We start from the raw sequence: 22,931 nt of genomic DNA, 5'->3' as shown, positions 1-22,931 counted from the left end.
CATGGAAGAGGACTTGGATATTGGATTAAGTACTGGTCTTGTAAGACTCATATTGGATGTTGCAGGGCCTGAAATGGCCTACCAGTGGAGATAGATGCCAGCACTCTAGCAGATTTTGAACATGCTTAGTACAATGTGGTGGGAGGAGGACTAAAAGGACAACAAGGGTGGAGGTGATGGTGGCAGTTGGTATATGGGGATTTGTATTCTCACTAGCCGGTATGACAGAAACCAGAGAAGAACCTTTAGTGGGCAGACTGGATAGGCCAATTACTATGTAACTTTGACTCATAAAAAAAACCTATAAAGCTGATGTTTTCTGTAATTTAATGAAGTTTCCTGTAAATTTCCTGTAATTTAACAAAGCCCACTGCAATAAAAACAAGCTCTTGCCACCCTGCATTCTGAATTACTTTTAGCACATGCTACAACAGGCTTGATCGCTGTAATGGTGAGACAAATGGCTTATGCAGGGATAAAGTTTGCATTATGATTTGGTACTTTCTCCAGATTCTTATACAGACCTCTTGATCATGAACATATATCATACAGCAAATGCAGGAAACCCTGCTCATGGCAATAAATCATCTTTCTGCTAACCACCTCGAGGTTCCCACTGCAGCTCCTTGTGGCTCTGGGCAAGCCACTTAACCCTCCATTGCCCCAGGTACAAAATAAGTACATGTATATAATTTGTAAACCGCTTTGATTGTAACCACAGAAAGGTGGTATATCAAATCCCATCCCATTTCCCTTATTAGTTTCTGTTCTGACTCTGTCAATGTCTTGATAGGAAAAAAATAACCGATTTAAAGCCAGGCAACGTAGCGGATTCTATGTATTGCCTGTTTTGCATTCCCCACAGTGAGCTTTTGGTCCCTCAGAAAATGCATCCACAGAAATAGCAGATGTATATCTCTGTAAGGGAATTTTTCCATGGCATTTTTGAAAGGGAAGGTATGTGTGTGCTTTGCACCTATATGGATAGTTGTGAAAATTTTAACTCAAACTTTTGTTTGGGATAATGTGGGATATAAATGTCACAAATAAATAAATAAAATTGTTTCCTAAGTCCGTCCTCAAGGTTAAGGAAAGAGAACACAATCCATATGGTCCATACTTCTAAGCATCTTTAATATACTTATATTTATAATGTTATACCTTGTATCAATTAAAAACCTGATTAAAAAACTGTAAAATATTTTTGCAAAAGTTTAAGAATTGATGTAACTTTCAATCCTACTTATTGTATCTGGAAAAAAAAATATTATAATTCATCTCAAAGCTAAACTTGAAACAGCAGTCCAGAAATACAAAATTTTTATTTCAGAAATATAGAATTATATATGACACCAGACAAAGAGATTTGTTAAATCTCTTCCATGTCCTAAAGGACAACGATCTTGCTTGTTTTCTAGAGAAACAGTGTTTCAGTCATCAGTTCCTGCAGACTCTACAGGAGGTTAATGACAAGTCTCACGATCATGAAGATACTGCAAACAACACACAGAAAAAATATATCAGGACTGAGTTCACGCATGATGACTCAATGGCCATCTATGAACAGTATATTTCTCTCAGTAACTATACAGTAAAGCCAGAGCAAGGAAGGTGAGGGAGCCAGGTTACTGTCATAAACAATGACAGAAAGTTAATGAAGACTCTGTTAATGCAGCTTGTGGCATCCAGCCTAAAGCGGTTTGACTTCAAAAGAGTAGCTGGCTCAAGGATCCAATCTGGTAAAGTTTGCATGACAAACAATGGTAATAAGCACTAAACTTAGATTGGATTGACCAAAAAAACCCCAATTAAGATAGGATCCAAGATGGCGCCTGAAGCAGACGTGCGCGAGCTAGCCTCTGACATCCTCTAGACTCTGTCACAGTTTGAGTTTCCTCGGACCCAGAATGGGAAAGCGGAAAGGAAAGTCTATTTTGCCTACCTCCACAGGCAGGGCAGTTCCACCTCTCCTGCGACAGATGGGGAGGAATTGAGGGCAGCGAGGGAGCAGAACATGGAGGCCGGAAGTCGGACCCCTGTGACTGCGTGTGGAGACCCCGCTGCTGCCTCGACGCCGGTAGGAACAACGTTCCAGGCAGGTCTGCTGCCTGAGAGGGAAATCGGCGACTCTGCCATTGAGCGTGGTGTAATGATAAGACCAACGATTGTAACCCTAGACAAACTTTGGGAAGCAATTCAAGAACTGAATTCCAGCCTACAACAGATTTCAGGTATTCTACGGGGAGATGTGGCTGAATTAAAGCAGGCTCAGGAAGTGGCTACTATTAAAATAGCAGAGCAAACAACTAAAATGGAACTTTTTGATAAAGATTTAAAAGCAGTGAATTCCTCAGTTTTATCGTTGATAAAAACTAATAACATCCATCAGCGTAAAATGGAATATTTGGAGAACCAGACTAGGAGAAATAACTTACGTTTCTTGAACTTTCCCAAATCTCCCCTGATTCCAGCACTGGAAATGTTGAAAAAATACCTCAGGGAAATATTGGGTGTCCCTCCTGAGGGTTTTCCACCCATTACTAAAATGCAATATATTCTGGTGCTGGAAAGGGAACCTCTTCTGAAGCTCCTCAATCTGGCTTAAATTTAACAGAATTCCTGGAGAGCTCAATGGAGGTTATAACTGAAAGAACCACGCTGCTGGTCACTTTTGCTCTGGAATTAGACCGTAACAATATATTTAAGCTTTATTTCCGCCACATGAACTCAAATTTCCTTGGATCAAAAGTTCAGATTTTCCCTGATTTTGCCAAGGAAACACAAAGAAGAAGAAAAGAATTTTTGTTGTTGAAGGAGAGAGTTCTCCGAATAGGAGGAACTTTCCTGCTTAGGTTTCCTTGCAAATGTTGTGTTTCTTAAATTCTACTAATTATATGTTTTTTGACCCAGGGAAACTATTAGAATTTATTTCCTCCTAAAGAATAATTTTGTAGTAGTTCTTGATCCCTAAAAGTACAGATATCAAATAACAAAACACTAGTTTAATAACTAAGGGCCTGCTTACTAAGCTGTGCTAAGAGCGTGCTAGTGTTTTTAGCACACGCTAAACACTAAAGACACCCATAGGAATATATGGCTGTCTCTAGGATTTAGTGCATGCTAATTTTAGGTGCGGCTAAAGACACTAGCGCATCTTAATAAACAGAGCCCTAAAAATATTAAACCAAAGTTTGAGAAAATTTGAAGCGTTTTGAAATGTTTTACATAAATGCAATACTACTGTCGAAAGAAAAAAAAAGGTATGTTCATAAACTATTTTATTGTTCTTCATTTACAATTTACAAATTATGGGCCCTGTTTACTAAGATACACTAGCGTTTCTAGCACACACTAAATGCTAGAGACAGCCATATATTCCTATGGGTGTTTTTAGTGTTTAACACGTGCTGTTTAGTGTACCCTTAGCAAAGCTTAGTAAACAGGGCCCTAAAAAACAATCCTATTTATCTCGGGGGAAATCTACAAAAGTTCATAAATGAAGAACCACCAGATGATATAATCATTATACACCACAAAAAGTCATACGAGTGGTTAATTTATGTTGAGCAGTAATGAGCTCAACAAGCAAGCAGCAGCCAAGTAGTGACTTTTTGGAAGTGGGCATGCTATTGTACAGTTTGATGAACCACCATTTCAGCTCATGAACTGGAGTGGATAAAGTAGTGCTGCTCATTGTAATTGGCGTTTCCTGTAGATAGCATGATTGATAAGGCCCACAAAAAAATAAATCCCAATAAATAAGTGTCTAATGTCATCAAATAACTGCTCTCCCAGAGCTCAGAACTTTATGGATTGGGTCGCTTTGACAGTATCTCACCTTTTATGAAAGATCTTCACTGGCTTGATATGCCCTCTTCTGGGAGGAACTTGTGTTTCTATCAAACTCTAAAACTGAGTTATCCTGTTTCAAAAGATGCTTGGTTAAAATCAATTTATGAGGGTTCTTTTCCTTTTCAGGGGACACGGTTTTGGAATACATTGCCCCCAAGACTATGAAGGGTCTACCTTCTTATTTATTTTTCAGGAAGGCTTTGAAAATCTATTTGATATGTAATGAGAAAATTAGAATTTTAGTTGAACAATGTTAATTGTATGACAACAATTACTGTAACTCCCTCTAATATAGAGAACGTCATGGCAGGCTCAATGCGGCTTACATATTGTATACAGGTACTTATTTGTTAACTGCTGTGAATCCTTTTTGGGAATAATGGGCGGCATACAAAACTCAGATAAAATAGAATAGAATAGAGCAAGTGCATCCCTTCCTGCATGTAGCAGTCTCCTCAGCTGGTTCTAAAGCGCAACACATTTAAACAGCTCTTGGGAAGGTGGGAAGGATTGTGTGCCTTATCAATCTTGCTGCCTACAGAAAACAGCTGGTACAGGTGAGCAACACTGCTTTTTCCATCAACCCCAAGAAGGATTGATTCAGGCTTAGGGCTACTCAGTTAATATATGGTCTTAGAGCAGCCTGCACTGTCAAGTGTGAGAGTGGCAAGGACAGCTTGATCAGCACAGTCTTACCAAAGGCACTGTTTTGTGCTGCAGTCTGGTTCAAACAGTGGTGTGAAGTATGAGGAGAGGACCAGGGAACTCCCTTACAGTTTGTGTTCAATAAGGCAGATTTCAAGAGAGCTATTGTAGCTGTAGTTCTAATTTGATGGGATTTGCATTTGGAGCTGAGAGGAATATGTGCTTGTTCATGGTAGAATTGTATGCAAGAGCCATTTGACTTAGGTTCTTTATGCATCTGACCTTTCAGTACGAGTTGGATTAAATGCAATGAACAGTTGAGTTGATTTTCTGAATAAAGCAGTTCTGTTCACGTAACAAGCAACAGCTTGTTTACAATCTAGAGTATGAAGGGCTTTCTCTTGAGCTTTCGAATGAGGCTTCAAAAAGAAAGTGGGAAGCATTATTTCTTCATTCATATGGGGTTACAACCTTCAGTAAAAACCTGGGAGGAGTCTAAAGGATTACTTTGGTCTGATGGAACTGAATATGTGGTTTATTTTATTTACAGTGGGGGAAATAAGTATTTGATCCCTTGCTGATTTTGTAAGTTTGCCCACTGACAAAGACATGAGCAGCCCATAATTGAAGGGTAGGTTATTGGTAACAGTGAGAGATAGCACATCACAAATTAAATCCGGAAAATCACATTGTGGAAAGTATATGAATTTATTTGCATTCTGCAGAGGGAAATAAGTATTTGATCCCCCACCAACCAGTAAGAGATCTGGCCCCTACAGACCAGGTAGATGCTCCAAATCAACTCGTTACCTGCATGACAGACAGCTGTCGGCAATGGTCACCTGTATGAAAGACACCTGTCCACAGACTCAGTGAATCAGTCAGACTCTAACCTCTACAAAATGGCCAAGAGCAAGGAGCTGTCTAAGGATGTCAGGGACAAGATCATACACCTGCACAAGGCTGGAATGGGCTACAAAACCATCAGTAAGACGCTGGGCGAGAAGGAGACAACTGTTGGTGCCATAGTAAGAAAATGGAAGAAGTACAAAATGACTGTCAATCGACAAAGATCTGGGGCTCCACGCAAAATCTCACCTCGTGGGGTATCCTTGATCATGAGGAAGGTTAGAAATCAGCCTACAACTACAAGGGGGGAACTTGTCAATGATCTCAAGGCAGCTGGGACCACTGTCACCACGAAAACCATTGGTAACACATTACGACATAACGGATTGCAATCCTGCAGTGCCCGCAAGGTCCCCCTGCTCCGGAAGGCACATGTGACGGCCCGTCTGAAGTTTGCCAGTGAACACCTGGATGATGCCGAGAGTGATTGGGAGAAGGTGCTGTGGTCAGATGAGACAAAAATTGAGCTCTTTGGCATGAACTCAACTCGCCGTGTTTGGAGGAAGAGAAATGCTGCCTATGACCCAAAGAACACCGTCCCCACTGTCAAGCATGGAGGTGGAAATGTTATGTTTTGGGGGTGTTTCTCTGCTAAGGGCACAGGACTACTTCACCGCATCAATGGGAGAATGGATGGGGCCATGTACCGTACAATTCTGAGTGACAACCTCCTTCCCTCCGCCAGGGCCTTAAAAATGGGTCGTGGCTGGGTCTTCCAGCACGACAATGACCCAAAACATACAGCCAAGGCAACAAAGGAGTGGCTCAGGAAGAAGCACATTAGGGTCATGGAGTGGCCTAGCCAGTCACCAGACCTTAATCCCATTGAAAACTTATGGAGGGAGCTGAAGCTGCGAGTTGCCAAGCGACAGCCCAGAACTCTTAATGATTTAGAGATGATCTGCAAGGAGGAGTGGACCAAAATTCCTCCTGCCATGTGTGCAAACCTCATCATCAACTACAGAAGACGTCTGACCGCTGTGCTTGCCAACAAGGGTTTTGCCACCAAGTATTAGGTCTTGTTTGCCAGAGGGATTAAATACTTATTTCCCTCTGCAGAATGCAAATAAATTCATATACTTTCCACAATGTGATTTTCCGGATTTAATTTGTGATGTGCTATCTCTCACTGTTACCAATAACCTACCCTTCAATTATGGGCTGCTCATGTCTTTGTCAGTGGGCAAACTTACAAAATCAGCAAGGGATCAAATACTTATTTCCCCCACTGTATGTATTTATTCATTCTTGTATCCCACTATTATCCAAAAGCAAGTTTTGGTTCAAAGTGGCTTACTGATTATAATTATTGAAATTACATTGATGTGTGTGGCTTACAATTTTCAATTAGACGGTGATACATTGGTGTGTTATGATTAAAGTGGTGTAGAACATTGGTAACACATGTGGAGGGGCATAATCGAATGCGAACGCCCATCTCCATGGGCGTTTATCTCCAAGGACGGGTCCGCGAAGGGGCGGGCCAGACCATATTTTTGAAAAAGATGAGCGTCCATCTTTTGTTTCAATAATACGGTTTGTGCCGGGCAAATGCATCGCATTTGGGCGGATTTGAGCTGGGCGGTATCGGTTTTCAGCGATAATGGAAACCAAAGGCGCCCAGCTCAAAAACGAACAAATCCAAGGCATTTGGTCATGGGAGGGGCCAGGATTCGTAGTGCACTGGTCCCCCCACATGCCAGGACACCAACCGGGCATCCTAGGGGGCACTTGTAACAATTAAAAAAAAAATTAAAATACCCCCAAGTCCATAGCTCCCTTACCTTGGTTGCTGAGCCCCCCAAATCCCCCCCCCCCCCAAAAAAACTCTACACCATTACCATAGCACTTATGGCTGAAGGGGGGCACCTAGATATGAGTACAGTGGGTTTTGAGGGCGGTTTGGAGCGCTCCCATTTAGCAGCACAAGTGTAACAGGTAGGGGGGGATGGGCCTGGGTCCACCTGCCTGAAGTCCACTACACCCACTAACAACTGCTCCAGGGACCTGCATACTGCTGTGATGGAGCTGGATATGACATTTGAGGCTGGCATACAGGCTGGAAAAAAAGTTTTTAAAGTTCTTTTTTGGTGGGAGGGGGTTACTGACCACTGGGGGAGTCAGGGGAGGTCATCCCCAATTCCCTCCGGTGGTCATCTGGGCAGTTGGGGCATCTTTTGGGGACTTGCTCGTGAAAAAAAAAAAAAAAAAAAAAAAAAAAAAAGTCCAAAAAAGTGACCCAAATTCTCGCTTCTGGCGCCCTTCTTTTTTGCATTATCGGCCGAGCACGCCCATCTCTCCTCGGCTGATAAACACGCCCCAGTCCCGCCTTCACCACTCCTCCGACATGCCCCCGTCAACTTTGTCCGTTCCCACGACAGACTGCAGTTGGAGGCGCCCAAAATCGGCTTTCGATTATACCGATTTGGGCGCCCATGAGAGAAAGGCGCCCATCTCCCTATTTGGGTCGAAATATGGGCATCTTTCTCTTTCGAAAATAAGCTGGGTTGTTACCCATATAATTTCTTGAAAAGGTATGTCTTTAGTTCTTTTCTGAACTGGAGATAGTTTGTGATGCTTCTTGTGATCTTGAGTTCCACTATTTAGAACCCCGATAGCAAAATCCAGCTATGTAGATGAATTTGTATGTTATGTTTCTCCAGTTTGGTAGGTGAAGTAGAAGGTGCTTCTGGTTCCTGGGTTTTCATTTCTTGGGGATAATTCAATCAGGTCTAAAATGTAGTCTGGGGATATGTCAAATAGTATTTTGAAAATAAGAGTGCTTGCTTTGAAGAATAGTCTTGCCTTGATTGGAAGCCAGTGTAGTGCTTTGAGTAGTGGTGTTGCTCTTTCGTATTTTGACTTTTTGAATATCAGTCTTGCTGCTGTGTTTTGAATGGTCTGCAGCAACTTTAGTATGCTGCATTGCAATAGTCTAGTTGGGACAGTATCAGTGATTGTGCTATTAGGCAAAATGTTTGTCTGGGAAAGTAGTCTCGGATCTGTCTCATTTTCCATAGATTTCTGAAGCACTTTGATATGATTGCTGATGCTTGGCTTTCTAGAGTAAGATGTTTATAGAGAATAATTCCTAGTATTTTTAGTTGTTTCGATTTGGTATATTTATTGTTTGATTGTGAAGTTTTGGTAGGAAGTGGGGTTGTGTGGACTGGATAGAACCAGGAATTTGGTTTTGTCTTTATTTAGTTGGAGTTTGAAGGTTGTGGCCCATTATTCCATAAGGCCCAGACCTTTTTTAATCTTACCCTATATTATAGGTGATACTGGAGAACCCTGTAGTACCCCCCAGTCTGGAATCCAGGAGGCTGAGAGTTGGTTAGACATCTTTACAGTGTAGGATCTGGTCCTTAAAAGAAATTAAACCAGGTTGCCACCACTCCGCTAATTCGCATATTGTTGAGTAGGGTCATCAGTGTTGTGTGGTCTACTAGATTGAAGGCACTTGACATATCAAATTGTAGTAATAGGATGTTTTGGCCTTGGCATATTACTCTTCTGAATTTTGTTATCAGAGTGGTTATGACTGTTTCAGTGCTGTATAGTGGTCTGAATCCTGATTGCAAGTTGTGCAAGATTGTGAAGGAGTGAGCAATGTGTTAAGTAGTCCATTAGTTGTTTTGCTACTTTAGCCTCCATTGTTTTGGCCAGTAATGGTATTGAGGCCACTGGTCTATAGTTTGTAAGTTCATTTATCTTACTGGTAGTGTTTTTAGGGACTGGAGTATGATACCTCCCTTGTCAGAAAGGAAGTGGCCTTTTGAGTGCATGTATTTTATGTGCTCTGTAAGGCATTCGATTAACCAGTCTGGTGGATTTTTCATCATGTAGTTGGGCCAGCTGTCTAGTAGGCACTTTGCATATGCGTATTTTGTCAGTAATTTTTTAAATAGTTGGTTGTAGTTGTCTTGAAGGAGGACCAGATTTTTTCTTCTTTGGTATGATCATTGTTGGTTTTATTTTCATGTAAGAAGTCTATGAGGGATATTTGTGTTGCTGAAAGATCTTATTTTTACTATATTTAGTTCAAAGTATTGTATGAGTTTGTCTCCACTTGGTGGTGTTTCATTTGATGTTCACAGAGCTTGGGTGTTCAATAGATTGTTCATGAATTCATACAATTTTTGTGTGTTCTGTTCTGGGTTCACATAGGTGCCATAATCGAACGTCGCCGGCGATCTATTTTGGCGGCAGCGCAACAGCTGGCCGGAACCGTATTATCGAAAAAGATGGCCAGCCATCTTTTTTTTTTTCAATAATACAGTTTAGCCCGGCCAAATGCCAGAGTTCACCAGGTTTCAGATCACCAGTTTTGTTTTTCAGCGATAATGGAAAAAAATGCCGGCCATCTCAAACCCGGCGAAATCCAAGGCATTTGGTCATGGGAGGAGCCAGCATTTGTAGTGTACTGGTCCCCCTGACATGCCAGGACACCAACCGGGCACCCTAGGAGGCACTTCTAAAAATGTTTAAAAAATACACAAATAGCTCCCAGGTGCATAGCTCTTTTACCTTGTGTGCTGAGCCCCCCAAATCCCCCCCCCCAAACCCACTTCCCACAACTCTACACCATTACCATAGCCCTTATGGGTGAAGGGGGGCACAACACAAGTGTAACAGGTAGGGGGGGGGGGATGGACCTGGGTCTGCCTGCCTGAAGTGCACTGCACCCATTAAAAACTGCTCCAGGGAGTTGCATACTGCTGTCAGGGAGCTGGGTATGACATTTGAGGCTGGCATACAGGCTGACAAAAAAAGGTTATTTTTATTTTTTTAGTGTGGGAGGGGGTTGGTGACCACTGGGGGAGTATTTATATATTTATATAATAAATATATAATGCATGTGTGTGAGTTTGCAAGTTCAGGTGTTCTGCAGTTTCTTTTTAGTGGATTTTAGTTCCTGCGCCATGGGTTGTCCCACTGGCTTTAATTTGTATCAGGATGTGATAAAGTTGGGTGAAGGAGGTTGTCTATCTCGGGCTTACTCTCCAAAATGTTGGGGTTCAAGAGTTTGTTGCCTCCGCTGCCTGTACACGCTTCTCTCTGAGTCGATTCCCCTACCTGTCTTCAGTCTCAGTGCTGGGAGTTGTGGTGATCAGCTGCAGTTTGGTCTAGAACCAGCTTCCTGGTCGCGGTTCATCTCATGGCATCTGCCGCTATTGTGGATCTCCTGGAGGGAGTCATGGTTTGTCTCATGGCACCTGCCGCTATGGTGAACCCCTGGAGGGAGAGGTGGCCATGTGGCTGACAGGCAGCTATGATGGAACCCCAGGTGAGAGAGTTGGCTATGGGACCAACAAGGCTGCTGTGGGGCTGATGAGGTCAGCACCCCAGCAAGGTCCCTATCCCATTTGTGGCAGCCAGCAGTATCTCAGCTTCTATCCCACCCAATTGCTCTGGGTCAGCCCTTGGCTGCTCCTCCCAGCTGTCACGATTTGGGCACGGCTGAAATCCCAACTTAGGCCTCATAGCAAGAAGGAAGAAATAGAATAAACTCAATGAAAATCGTTGGGACATCAAAACACATGAGAGCTTTGTTTTATGTTCATTCTGCTGTGTGGAAAACAACAACTGAAGAGCTACTTACACCAATTGACCGCTCATACAAGGTTTGGTGTAATAACATCTGGTGCTTTATCCTTTATATCCCTCCGTGGGATAAATGTTATGAGAACATCTTTTTATTTCCTTGGATAGAATTATTTACACACTCCTCTCCTTAACCCAGTGGAACAGAGCCTGCTATGGCTTGGGGAAGGTCCGAGTCCCACTACTACTCCTTTTGCCCCTCCTTCTCAATGAGACCAGAGGCATCTTGACTTAAATCCATACTAGATGGTTCAGCCCTTCTGTGACCTCTCTCTCAGCAAGAAAACTGGAGAAAAAATATATGCTCACCTTAGGAGAGCTATCATGCCAGCTGGCATTAGCTTCCTTGAGTTTCTATAGCGTATCCCCATAACTGTAGCCAAAATGATAGCTGCATCTATGATTCAGAGAAAAATTAATTATTTGTGTTATACTAAGCAAACCTGGCACTTAGATATAAAGCTTAACTGATTTTTTTTTTTACCCTTTATTCATTTCAAAATATTTTACAAGATTAACTGTTGAACAAGAAATACTTCTACCGACAAATTGTCTGTGCTCCTAACAGGAACCTTTTCAAGATGTATAATGTCATGTAATACCAAGTTTTCAAACACCTGGATATGAGCCTCTGTGGGGCCTGACAATTGTCTGATATGCACTACTAACAGGAACTTGATGATGATCCGAGTCCGGCACTCTTTGAATATATTTAGCATGTGCTTCTGATGGCTTTGGAAAGAAACACCATTACTAAGGCTGAATTTAAATCTGCCCTAAAAAGTGGCCTGCATTATGACTAGCGTGTGGGTTTCCCTTGCGCAGAGGACACTTTTAGTGTGCTGTAAAATGGCCACATTTTCCATTTCTTCAATTAATGGGCACATGCTAATTTCTCAATTAGCGCATTGCCATTAGTGAGGAAGCCCTTACCGACACCTATTTTCTAGGCAGTAAGGGCTCCCACGCTAACCACGGGCTAATCAGTGTGTGGTGATGTAACTGTGCTAACCGATTAGCGCTGGCTGGGCATGCCTACTCTCTGCCCCCAAATATGCCCCCAGCGTTAAAAAAGAAAAAGTATGTTTTAGTGCATGGGGTTCAGTAGAGGCAGCTGCGTTATGCAGGACAGGAAACCCGTCGTCATGGCTCACTTTGCCAGGCCCCAGAGCAGTGCATGAAGGCATGTATAAGTGGCAGCCAACATGCCACGTATAAGAGCATTCTATATATGTACCCCTTTCAGAATAGCCAAATATATATGTAAGACATGGTTAGGGGAAGGGAAAAGGGAATGGGACTATATACCACCTTTCTGTGGTTTTTCCAACTACATTCAAAGCGGTTTACATATTATATACAGGTACTTATTTGTACCTGGGACAATGGAGGGTTAAGTGACTTGCTCAGAGTCACAAGGAGCTGCAGTGGGAATTGAACCCAGTTCCCCAGGATCAGAGTCCGCTGCACTAACCACTAGGCTACTCCTCCACTCACCTGTGCAGGTTGTGGCCATGCCAGAGATACATATGTGTCTCCACCCCCCCCCCAGGTTGCCCCCAATATTCTCCACCCCCCCCCCCCCAACAACACACACACACACACACAATTATACATGGAATCTCCATGTTTTGGGGCCTTTCCATATGTTTCTTTCGCTTTCACACAAGAGTTTTAAAAAAACTGTATATTCTTGAGGGTGTGGATCTGTCGATTTCACATTGAACCTCCATGTCAAGAGTTGCTCTTTTAAAATGATGCTCCTTCTTTACACATTGTTACTTTCACGTTTATTTTCTGGCATCCACAGGTTATCTAAAATGGGCCTGCACACATCAACAACTGTGGTGGTTTACAGATTGCTGGGGAGAGCAGTCCAGCAGGGAATCAGCTACAGTACTGAAATCTGCTCTCATAACAAGGTGAGGCACTGTGTACGCTATCAGTTTTGTCGTTATCTTAATAAGAAAATGGGCATACCTATTTGACATTTTCATATTACACAGCCCCAACTTTCATTGCCTCCATCCATCAACAAGCCACATAGACCAGCAAAGTTTGAGTACAAAATTTGAACATGATACCTGACATCCCTGTTCTTCAGTCAACCATGAAGCCGATAAAAAAAACTAAGGAGCCTACAAGGCTGCACCGCTCAAAGATAAGACTTGATTACAAATGCAGCACTGTTTTTCAGAGGACTCCTTGCTAATTTAAAAGTGTAACTTTGTTAGAGGATTGGTTCAGGACATTTGTTTATGCTTAGGATGGTTTTTTGTATTGCATTTGTAATTTGAGTAAAAAAAAAGTGGTGGCAATGAGCTCCATTGACGTATGAATGGTGGTATGCTTGGTGTTTAGTAAGTATGATGTTATAACATACATATGTAGGTTGATTTGTGTCTATGCAGTAAAAACAGGAAATATTTCCACAAGAAAGTTTTTTGCATAAAATTTTTCAGTAAAGCGGAAAATATACAAGTTTAATGAAATTTGTGATTTTCTGACTGGCAGAAGTAAGATGCAAATTCGGCAAGAGAGATTTTCCTTTTAACACTTCTCTGCAGAGACTCTGGCAGGTGATGTTCAGAAACATATTAATACACTCTAAATCAGCAAATCATTAACTATTTGCAATCTTTTGATTTTAGCTATTTTTTGCATGTTATTCAAAGATCACTACAAAAATTACTTGTTTGAGTAACTTGGCATTCCCAAATAACTTGTCAAAACATGCAACTGTCAATGCACAGTCATTATTATGACAAAATTTAAGTAAACCTTAACAGCTGGAAGTTTTTCCTCCACAAATGGTGGCATTATTCTGAGAAATTTGACTTACTCTAATTTTCCTCCAAACTCATTTGCATGCAGTTAACATGGTCCATTATCATGCATTAAAGTGTGATAGCAGCCCATTTAATTGCAGCTTACTACATCCATCGTCAAATAGATTTGCACCTTAGAATGTGTCCCGTTGTTTCTCTGTTTTCTACCTATAATTCTACTCAATGTCTGGGTTTTGTAACATTTCTTGATAATTTGAGTAGTTTTTCTGAAGTACCTTATGTATAGAGCACCAGGTATGAACTGAAAATTAATGAATGAAAGAAAAAAGAAAGAAAGAAAGTTACTTACATAATGATATCTTTACATCTCTTCGGTCACATGTTACGCAATAAGCACCATAACCAGCCAATGCACCAAAAGATAGTCCAGCAACCAAAGACACTATACTGCCTGCAAAAAGATATCCAGTTACAGAAAGGAAACAAAAGGCTTTAATCACACTTCAGGGCAAATACTTAGAACATTTCTGATCTTGAGACTTCACAAGAAATCCTTACGACCCGGATTTGGAGCAGAAATATCTGGGACTGCAGAGGGTGATTTATGTGTGTGTTAAAACAAGCAAACAGAGAAGGAGACATCGAAGATGATGAAAAACAGCCAACCAATGTCTGTATACTGTTTCTGCATATTCAAGGTGTTTTAGATTTCTGTTTGGTTCACCATACACAGACGTTGCAACACCTTAAGAAGTGTTTGTAAACCACAGGGACTCCTGAGGCAGGCCTCTGTGGCTGAAACATGATTCGTGTCGAGTACAGTACTTTTTATGGAATAAACTCTTTCAGTCTGTTGGTTGTTTTTCATCATCTTTGGTGTCTCCTTTGCTGTTTTGTTTGCTTGTTTTGATCTGAACGAAGGTTTTGGTTTCTTCTCTGCTTGTCGATTATGTGTGTGTTAACCAGTGGCATACCTAGCTTGGTTGCCCCCTGGGGCAGAACACCCCTCCCTCTTCCAGGCACATCACCCCCCCCCCCCCCTCCATCCATCCAAACAAACAGTAAAAGGGTGCACTGAGCAGTTGTGCTGCTGTTGGCTCTGCCGGTCCCACGCCCTAGAACAGGAAGTTGACATCAGAGGGGGCAGGGGACCGGCAGAGCTGACAGCCACTCAACTGCTCAGTGCACCCCCCTTACTGCACCCAGGGTGGACCATACCTACTGCCCCACCTTTGGTATGCCAGTGGTGTTAACCTTGAACAGGTAACCTATTCAGCTGATAGGATTCAGAGATAATGTGTGCTGAAATATTCATATGCAGCCCCAGATTTCTGTCCAGCACGGGCAATTTGGGCAGCAATAATATAAAGTGCCTCAAAATGCAGGCCGCTAAGGTCCAGATTCTATATAAGGCGCCTAAAAAATCCACGCAGTAAACATTTCCACCTAAACATATTCTATAAGCAGCACCTAGATTTAGGATGCAGTATATAGAATATATTTAGTTGAGCTACCAGGTACTTCTTAGCCAGGTACTTCTTAGCCAGGATCAGGTGACCCTCAGGGGGAGGAATGCTGGCTTCGGCCTAACCCCTGGTAAGCCTTTTCTTGGTTGAGAGGTGCCCAGCTCTCCCACCGGTTGCCTTCTCAGGTGCCGTGGAGGACTTGCAGCTCATCTGCATATCCTCGGAGCCTTCGCCAGAGTGACTCCCAGGTCCGTTCCGATCCACTCGGGGCCTCTGCTCAAGGTGCCGCGCGCCGTTGAAAGCTTTCCTTCTAATAAGTTCTGGGAGAAGAGGATATTTCTCTGGTAAGTGAACAAATTTTGCTTGTGCTTTCGGAACTTGAAGATTGGGGTTTAAAGGAGGAACTGTAAGTTAGTGATAGGCTGATATCCTTAATACTTTAGCAAGTTTTAAATTACGGAAAAACTCAAAAAACACTAAGATGGAGTCAGCAGTCCAGCAGCGAGAGGGGTGCTATCCAGTCTTTTGCATTGAGTGTCACATGTATGATTATCTCCCAATTGGTGAGGTGTCATATGTGTGTGCCCGATGCAAAGAGCTCCTAGCTCTCAGAGAACGTGTCCGTTCCCTTGAGGCTAGAGTAGCAGACTTGATGGAGCTGAGGGAGACAGAGAGGTACATAGAGGAGACCTACAGGGATGTTGTAGAGAAGTCCCACCTCCAGTCAGGTAGCCCCTGTGCTACCTTGGAGGAGGGAGGTCTCCTAGAAGGAGAGCATCACCCTGGTGAAGTAGGAAGTACTCCTGTAACCAGGACCTGCCCACCAGGGGATGTATTATCCTTTCGCACCGAGGATATATCTCCAAATGTTGCCCGGGAGGGAAAGGTTAGGACAGCTGTTGTACTTGGTGATTCGATCATTAGGCATATAGATAGCTGGGTGGCTGGTGGACGTGAGGATCGCCTGGTGACTTGCCTGCCTGGTGCGAAGGTGGCGGACCTCACGTGTCACCTAGATAGGATTCTAGATAGTGCTGGGGAGGAGTCCGCTGTCTTGGTACATGTGGGTACCAATGACATAGGAAAATGTGGGAGAGAGGTTCTGGAAGCAAAATTTAGGCTCTTAGGTAGAAAGCTGAAATCCAGATCCTCCAGGGTAGCATTTTCTGAAATGCTACCTGTGCCACGCGCAGGGCCCAAGAGACAGGCAGAGCTCCAGAGTCTCAATGCGTGGATGAGACGATGGTGCAGGGAGGAGGGCTTTAGATTTGTTAGGAACTGGGCAACATTCTGGGGAAGGGGGAGCCTATTCCGAAAGGATGGGCTCCATCTTAACCAGAGTGGGACCAGGCTGCTGGCATCGGCGTTTAAGAAGGAGATAGAGCAGCTTTTAAACTAGAAATGGGGGGAAGGCCGACAGTCGCTCAAAAGAGCATGGTTCAGGATAAGGTATCTATCAAAGATATCACCATAACAGGGAAGATAGAGTATCCTGATAGTGAGGTTGCAAAAGAGATTGTAGTAGATCGGGTATCTTTAAATAACAATAAAAATCAGACAAAAGATTGCCAGTTAATACTGTCAAGTACTAAGCATGATGTACTTAGGAACAACAAACATAGTTTGAAATGTCTATATGCGAATGCCAGGAGCCTAAGAAATAAGATGGGGGAGTTAGAATATATTGCACTAAATGAAAAATTAGATATAATAGGCATCTCTGAGACCTGGTGGAAGGAGGATAACCAGTGGGACACTGTCATACCGGGGTACAAATTATATCGTAGTGATAGGGTGAATCGGATTGGTGGAGGGGTAGCATTGTATATTAATGAGAGCCTTGAATCAAATAGATTGAAAATTCTGCAGGAAGCAAAACACTCCTTGGAATCACTGTGGATTGAAATTCCATGTGCAAAGGGGAAAAGGATAGTGATAGGAGTGTACTACCGTCCGCCTGGCCAGGACGAACAGACGGATGCGGAAATGTTAAAGGAAATCAGGGACGCAAACAAACTGGGCAACACAATAATAATGGGGGATTTCAATTACCCGCATATAGACTGGGTTAATGTAACATCTGTACACGTAAGGGACATAAGATTTCTTGATGAAATCAAGGACAGCTTCATGGAACAGCTAGTTCAGGAGCCGACAAGAGAAGGAAAAATACTAGACTTAGTCCTTAGTGGTGCTCATGATCTAGTGCAGGGGGTAACGATACGAGGGCCGCTTGATAACAGTGATCATAATATGATCGGTTTTGATATTGGCATTGAAGGAAGTGAAACTAGGAAATCAAGTACGCTAGCGTTTAACTATAGAAAAGGTGATTACGACAAAATGAGAAAAATGGTGAAAAAAAGACTGAAAGGAGCAGCTCGCAGAGTAAAAAACTTGCATCAGGCGTGGATGCTGTTTAAAAACACCATCCTGGAAGTTCAGGACAAATATATTCCACGTATTAGAAAAAAGGGAAAAAAGACTAAACGTCAGCCGGCGTGGCTAAACAGTAAGATAAAGGAAATCATTAGAGCCAAAAAACAATCCTTCAGAAAGTGGAGAAGAGAACCAACTGAAAGTAACAGGATAGATCATAAGGAATGCCAAGCCAAATGCAAAGCGGAGATAAGGAGGGCAAAAAAGGACTTTGAGAAGAAATTAGCGTTGGAAGCAAAAATACATAGTAAAAACTTTTTTAGATACATTAAAAGCAGGAAACCGGCCAAAGAGTCGGTTGGGCCGCTGGACGAAAATGGTGTTAAAGGGGCGATCAAGGAGGACAAAGCCGTAGCGGAGAAATTAAATGAATTCTTTGCTTCGGTCTTCACCGAGGAGGATTTGGGGGGGACACCGGTGCCGGAAAGAATATTTGAAGCGGGGGAGTCGGAGAAACTAAACAAATTCTCTGTAACCTTGGAGGACGTAATGGGTCAGTTCAGCAAGCTGAAGAGTAGTAAATCACCGGGACCTGATGGTATTCATCCCAGAGTATTAATAGAACTAAAAAATGAACTTGCGGAGCTACTGTTAGAAATATGCAATCTGTCCCTAAAATCGAGTGTAATACCGGAAGACTGGAGGGTAGCCAATGTTACTCCGATTTTTAAGAAAGGTTCCAGAGGAGATCCGGGAAATTATAGACCGGTGAGTCTGACGTCGGTGCCGGGCAAGATGGTGGAGGCTATTAAGAATAAAATTGCAGAGCATATACAAAAACATGGACTGATGAGACAAAGTCAGCACGGATTTAGTGAAGGGAAGTCTTGCCTCACCAATCAAATGCATTTTTTTGAGGGGGTAAGCAAACATGTGGACAATGGGGAGCCGGTTGATATTGTATATCTGGATTTTCAGAAGGCGTTTGACAAAGTGCCGCACGAAAGACTCCTGAAGAAATTGCAGAGTCATGGAATCGGAGGTAGGGTATTATTATGGATTAAGAACTGGTTGAAAGATAGGAAGCAGAGAGTAGGATTGCGTGGCCAGTATTCTCAGTGGAGGAGGGTAGTTAGTGGGGTCCCGCAGGGGTCTGTGCTGGGTCCGTTGCTTTTTAATGTATTTATAAATGACCTAGAGATGGGAATAACTAGTGAGGTAATTAAATTCGCCGATGACACAAAATTATTCAGGGTCGTCAAGTCGCAGGAGGAATGTGAACGATTACAGGAGGACCTTGCGAGACTGGGAGAATGGGCGTGCAAGTGGCAGATGAAGTTCAATGTTGACAAGTGCAAAGTGATGCATGTGGGTAAGAGGAACCCGAATTATAGCTACGTCTTGCAAGGTTCCGCGTTAGGAGTTACGGATCAAGAAAGGGATCTGGGTGTCGTCGTCGATGATACGCTGAAACCTTCTGCTCAGTGTGCTGCTGCGGCTAGGAAAGCGAATAGAATGTTGGGTGTTATTAGGAAGGGTATGGAGTCCAGGTGTGCGGATGTTATAATGCCGTTGTATCGCTCCATGGTGCGACCGCACCTGGAGTATTGTGTTCAGTACTGGTCTCCGTATCTCAAAAAAGATATAGTAGAATTGGAAAAGGTACAGCGAAGGGCGACGAAAATGATAGTGGGGATGGGACGACTTTCCTATGAAGAGAGGCTGAGAAGGCTAGGGCTTTTCAGCTTGGAGAAGAGACGGCTGAGGGGAGATATGATAGAAGTGTATAAAATAATGAGTGGAATGGATCGGGTGGATGTGAAGCGACTGTTCACGCTATCCAAAAATACTAGGACTAGAGGGCATGAGTTGAAGCTACAGTGTGGTAAATTTAAAACGAATCGGAGAAAATTTTTCTTCACCCAACGTGTAATTAGACTCTGGAATTCATTACCGGAGAACGTGGTACGGGCGGTTAGCTTGATGGAGTTTAAAAAGGGGTTAGATAGATTCCTAAAGGACAAGTCCATAGACCGCTATTAAATGGACTTGGAAAAATTCCGCATTTTTAGGTATAACTTGTCTGGAATGTTTTTACGTTTGGGGAGCGTGCCAGGTGCCCTTGACCTGGATTGGCCACTGTCGGTGACAGGATGCTGGGCTAGATGGACCTTTGGTCTTTCCCAGTATGGCACTACTTATGTACTTATCCCAATGCCTAAAACTACACGACTCCATTTAACCAATGAAAATGTGGCGTAAATCCCTGCAAGTAGATTTACACGCACTGGGTCATATCCTATAGCTATGTGCATAAATTGGGAATGCCCATAGCCATGTCCTTTTAAACTGTACATATCAGAATTTAGGTGCAGGCTCAATGCAGCTTACATAGTAATAGGTAACAGAATTTTGTTATGTAAAGTAGGAAATAAAGTATAACATAATAGAAGAAGGATGGATGGGTAGTAAATGGATGGGTAGGTAGGTATACCTGTATTTCGGCACAGGTCTCTAGGCACACCATATAGAATCCAGCAGTAAGCGTGCCCAGCATTGTTCCCTCTAGGCTCAGCGGGAGTCCTCCACCTACAATCCTGCCAGTGATGGGGGGTGATGTTTCACTAGCACACTTTCAATAGTGAGGGACAGGCAAGCTCTGCAAAACATAGAATCTGCCTGCCTCTAGTGAATGAAAACACAATATTGAAGCACCATCCCCCGCTGGAAGCAATGCAGTTGGAGGACTCCCACTCAGCTTCGAGGGAACAATGGTGCCCAAATTCCATTACAAAATGCTAGCATAAGTCCAAATGGCAGATGAAATTTAATGTGGACAAATGCAAGGTGATGCACATTGGAAAGAATAATCCGAATCATAATTACCAAAAGTACAAAGACTAGGGGACACTCAAGGAAGTTAACATGGAAATACTTTTAAAACAAATATGAGGAAATATATTTTCACTCAACGAATAGTTAAGCTCTGGAACTCTTTGCCGGAGGATGTGGTAACAGCGGTTAGCATATCTGGGTTTAAAAAAAGGTTTGGACATGTTCCTGGAGGAAAAGTCCATAGCCAGCTACTGAGACAGATATGGGGAAGCAACTGCTTGCCCCAGGGTTGGTAGCATGGAATGTTGCTGCTAATTGGGTTTCTTCAGGTGATCTGGATTGGTGGCTACTCTTATGTTCACAAATTTCCAACATAAATTCACAAGTATCCACTTGTTACAGAAAAGCAGAAAAGACTAGTAGAAATCATTAAAGAAAATATCCTATTGTATATAATAATCTGTACCTCCAACGTTCTCTGGCTGGCTGGGTTCATAACATATCCTGACGTCAGCAAGCCTCCAGCGTTCCCTTCCCTCTCACTATCCCGCCCTTGCGTAAACATGTAATGATGTCAGAGGAGGGCGGAACAGTGAGAGGGAAGGGAATGCTAGAGGCGAGCTGACATCAGTTACAAATGGAACGAAAGCCAGCCAGCCAGAGAATGTTTAGGTACAAATCGCTGGACATGGAGGGGAGGAGAGAAAAAAAACGCTTACACAAGCGCCTTCCTAGGGCCCATTTCATTGTTGACGAAATGGGCTAGTAAGTATAAAAACAACATTTTTTCCATCCTTAGACCACAATAAACAGGGAACAGGGTAATTTAGGTTAGGAGAACCAAAAAGGCAAATAGAAAAAAAAAAAAAAAGACATAGCACACAAATTCCACAGCATATCAAACAATAGCAATCTGAAATTATTCAATCTTCTTAAGCTCTATGAATGATTTTAGCCCCCTGTTTACTAAGCTGCTCTAGTGGTTGCTGTGCACTAATGCCGTCACAGCCATGTAGGCATCGTCATGCAGCTTAGTAAACAGAGGGGTAACTGATCAGGTAAGAAAAAAGTCACATATTTAGACCCCTCCCCCCATACATTTGCAAGGATAGGATATAAAAAAGGATTGTTCTGGCCAGTTTCAACAGATACAAAAGACACTTCAAGAATTTTAAAATGCTGTTAATAAGCCTAATGGTTTTTTCATCATAAGAAAAAGACTTCTTGATTAGAGAATTCATGTGAGACTCCAACGTTAGTGACCCAGTTAAGAGGACCCTTAAGATCTTAATGGTATTCTCAAATATGACATGCTGACCACATGATTTCAACAAACTATCAAACATATAAATGGCAAGTGACCGACTCACCTGCAAATGCGCAGTAGAGACTGCCCTCTCTGTCCCGCCCTTGCGTCAAGACGTGATGATGTCAGAGGGCAGAACAGAGAGGGAAATGGAGTCGGACTGTTGGACGCTGCCGCTGCAGCCTGGAAACAAAACATCGCGTGCACCAACCTTCACCCTCCCCCCCCCATCCCCGCCACCGCTCCCCTCCGTATCGGGCCCCCTGCACTGACCTGACAGCGCCTCTCACCTCCGTGTGAAAGCGCTGCAGGCAGCGCTTCCACACGGAGGTGAGAGGCGCTGTCAGGTCAGTGCAGGGGGCCCGGCATGGAGGGGGGAGGGAGCGGGGGCGAGGAGGGTAGCTGGAAATCTCGCCCGCTTTAACGGGCTTAACGGCTAGTCATTCCATATATATTGTTTGATGACCTAGGAGTAGGAACTTAGCTTTCAATTAACAGCCATTCTTTAAAGCTTAACAGGGATAAAACTAAGTAACATTAATAATATTATTGCTAGAAGAATTAAATATCACGATTTAGTATTTCACATATATAATAGTGGAGTTTTTTTTGAGACCAGTGATTATAATGGAATCCAAGGAATGCTGGCGTTTGAGCACATTGAGCACAGTATTGCCATGCAGAGACTGCTGAGGTCTTTTTCTCCACTTTGAATTGAAAATAAGAAAAAAAAAGAATTGATACCACACACTATTTAAGTGTTTAAGTAAGTTCAGCTTATTATTGATAATTCAAGTTTCCAGAAGTGTCATACATTTTTATTCTGATTAGTCCTGGTGTCTGAGAAGCTGGGAGCAAAATCCTTATATCATCAGCATAACTTTAAAACCAGCCAAATTCATTATCCTGCTTACAATTGAACGAGAAAAATGCCCAAGTTCCGACCTAAATCGGGAGATGGACGTTTATCTCACAAAAACGAATAACGCGGTATAATCGAAAGCCAAACTTGGACGTTTTCAACCGCACTTCATCGCGGAAGTGTACAAACTTGACGGGGGCGTGTCGGAGGCGTGGTGAAGGCGGGACTGGGGCATATTTATCACCCGAACAGAGATGGGCGCCTTTCGCCGATAATGGAAA

The 22,931-nt window shown here is 42.9% G+C and overlaps 1 protein-coding gene across 3 annotated transcripts in view; it reads right to left on the bottom strand.

Moving 5' to 3' along the window:
- Positions 1-1,303: 1,303 nt before the first annotated feature.
- TMEM14A (transmembrane protein 14A) overlaps positions 1,304-22,931 on the bottom strand; it is a 39,194-nt gene continuing 17,566 nt past the window's right edge. For all 3 annotated transcript variants that reach the window (XM_030198951.1, XM_030198949.1, XM_030198948.1), the window contains exons 3-5: positions 14,152-14,253; positions 11,323-11,410; positions 1,304-1,493 (exon numbers count right to left, since the gene is read on the bottom strand). In XM_030198951.1, the coding sequence (XP_030054811.1) occupies positions 1,454-1,493; positions 11,323-11,410; positions 14,152-14,253 (230 nt within the window). In that variant the 3' untranslated portion in view covers positions 1,304-1,453. The remainder of the gene's footprint in view (positions 1,494-11,322; positions 11,411-14,151; positions 14,254-22,931) is intronic.

The sequence above is a fragment of the Microcaecilia unicolor genome, chromosome 3 (assembly GCF_901765095.1).
Source record: "Microcaecilia unicolor chromosome 3, aMicUni1.1, whole genome shotgun sequence".
NCBI classification, from domain to species: domain Eukaryota; kingdom Metazoa; phylum Chordata; class Amphibia; order Gymnophiona; family Siphonopidae; genus Microcaecilia; species Microcaecilia unicolor.
Note: the sequence above shows the minus strand (reverse complement) of the source record. Positions and strands in the feature narration are given on the sequence as shown.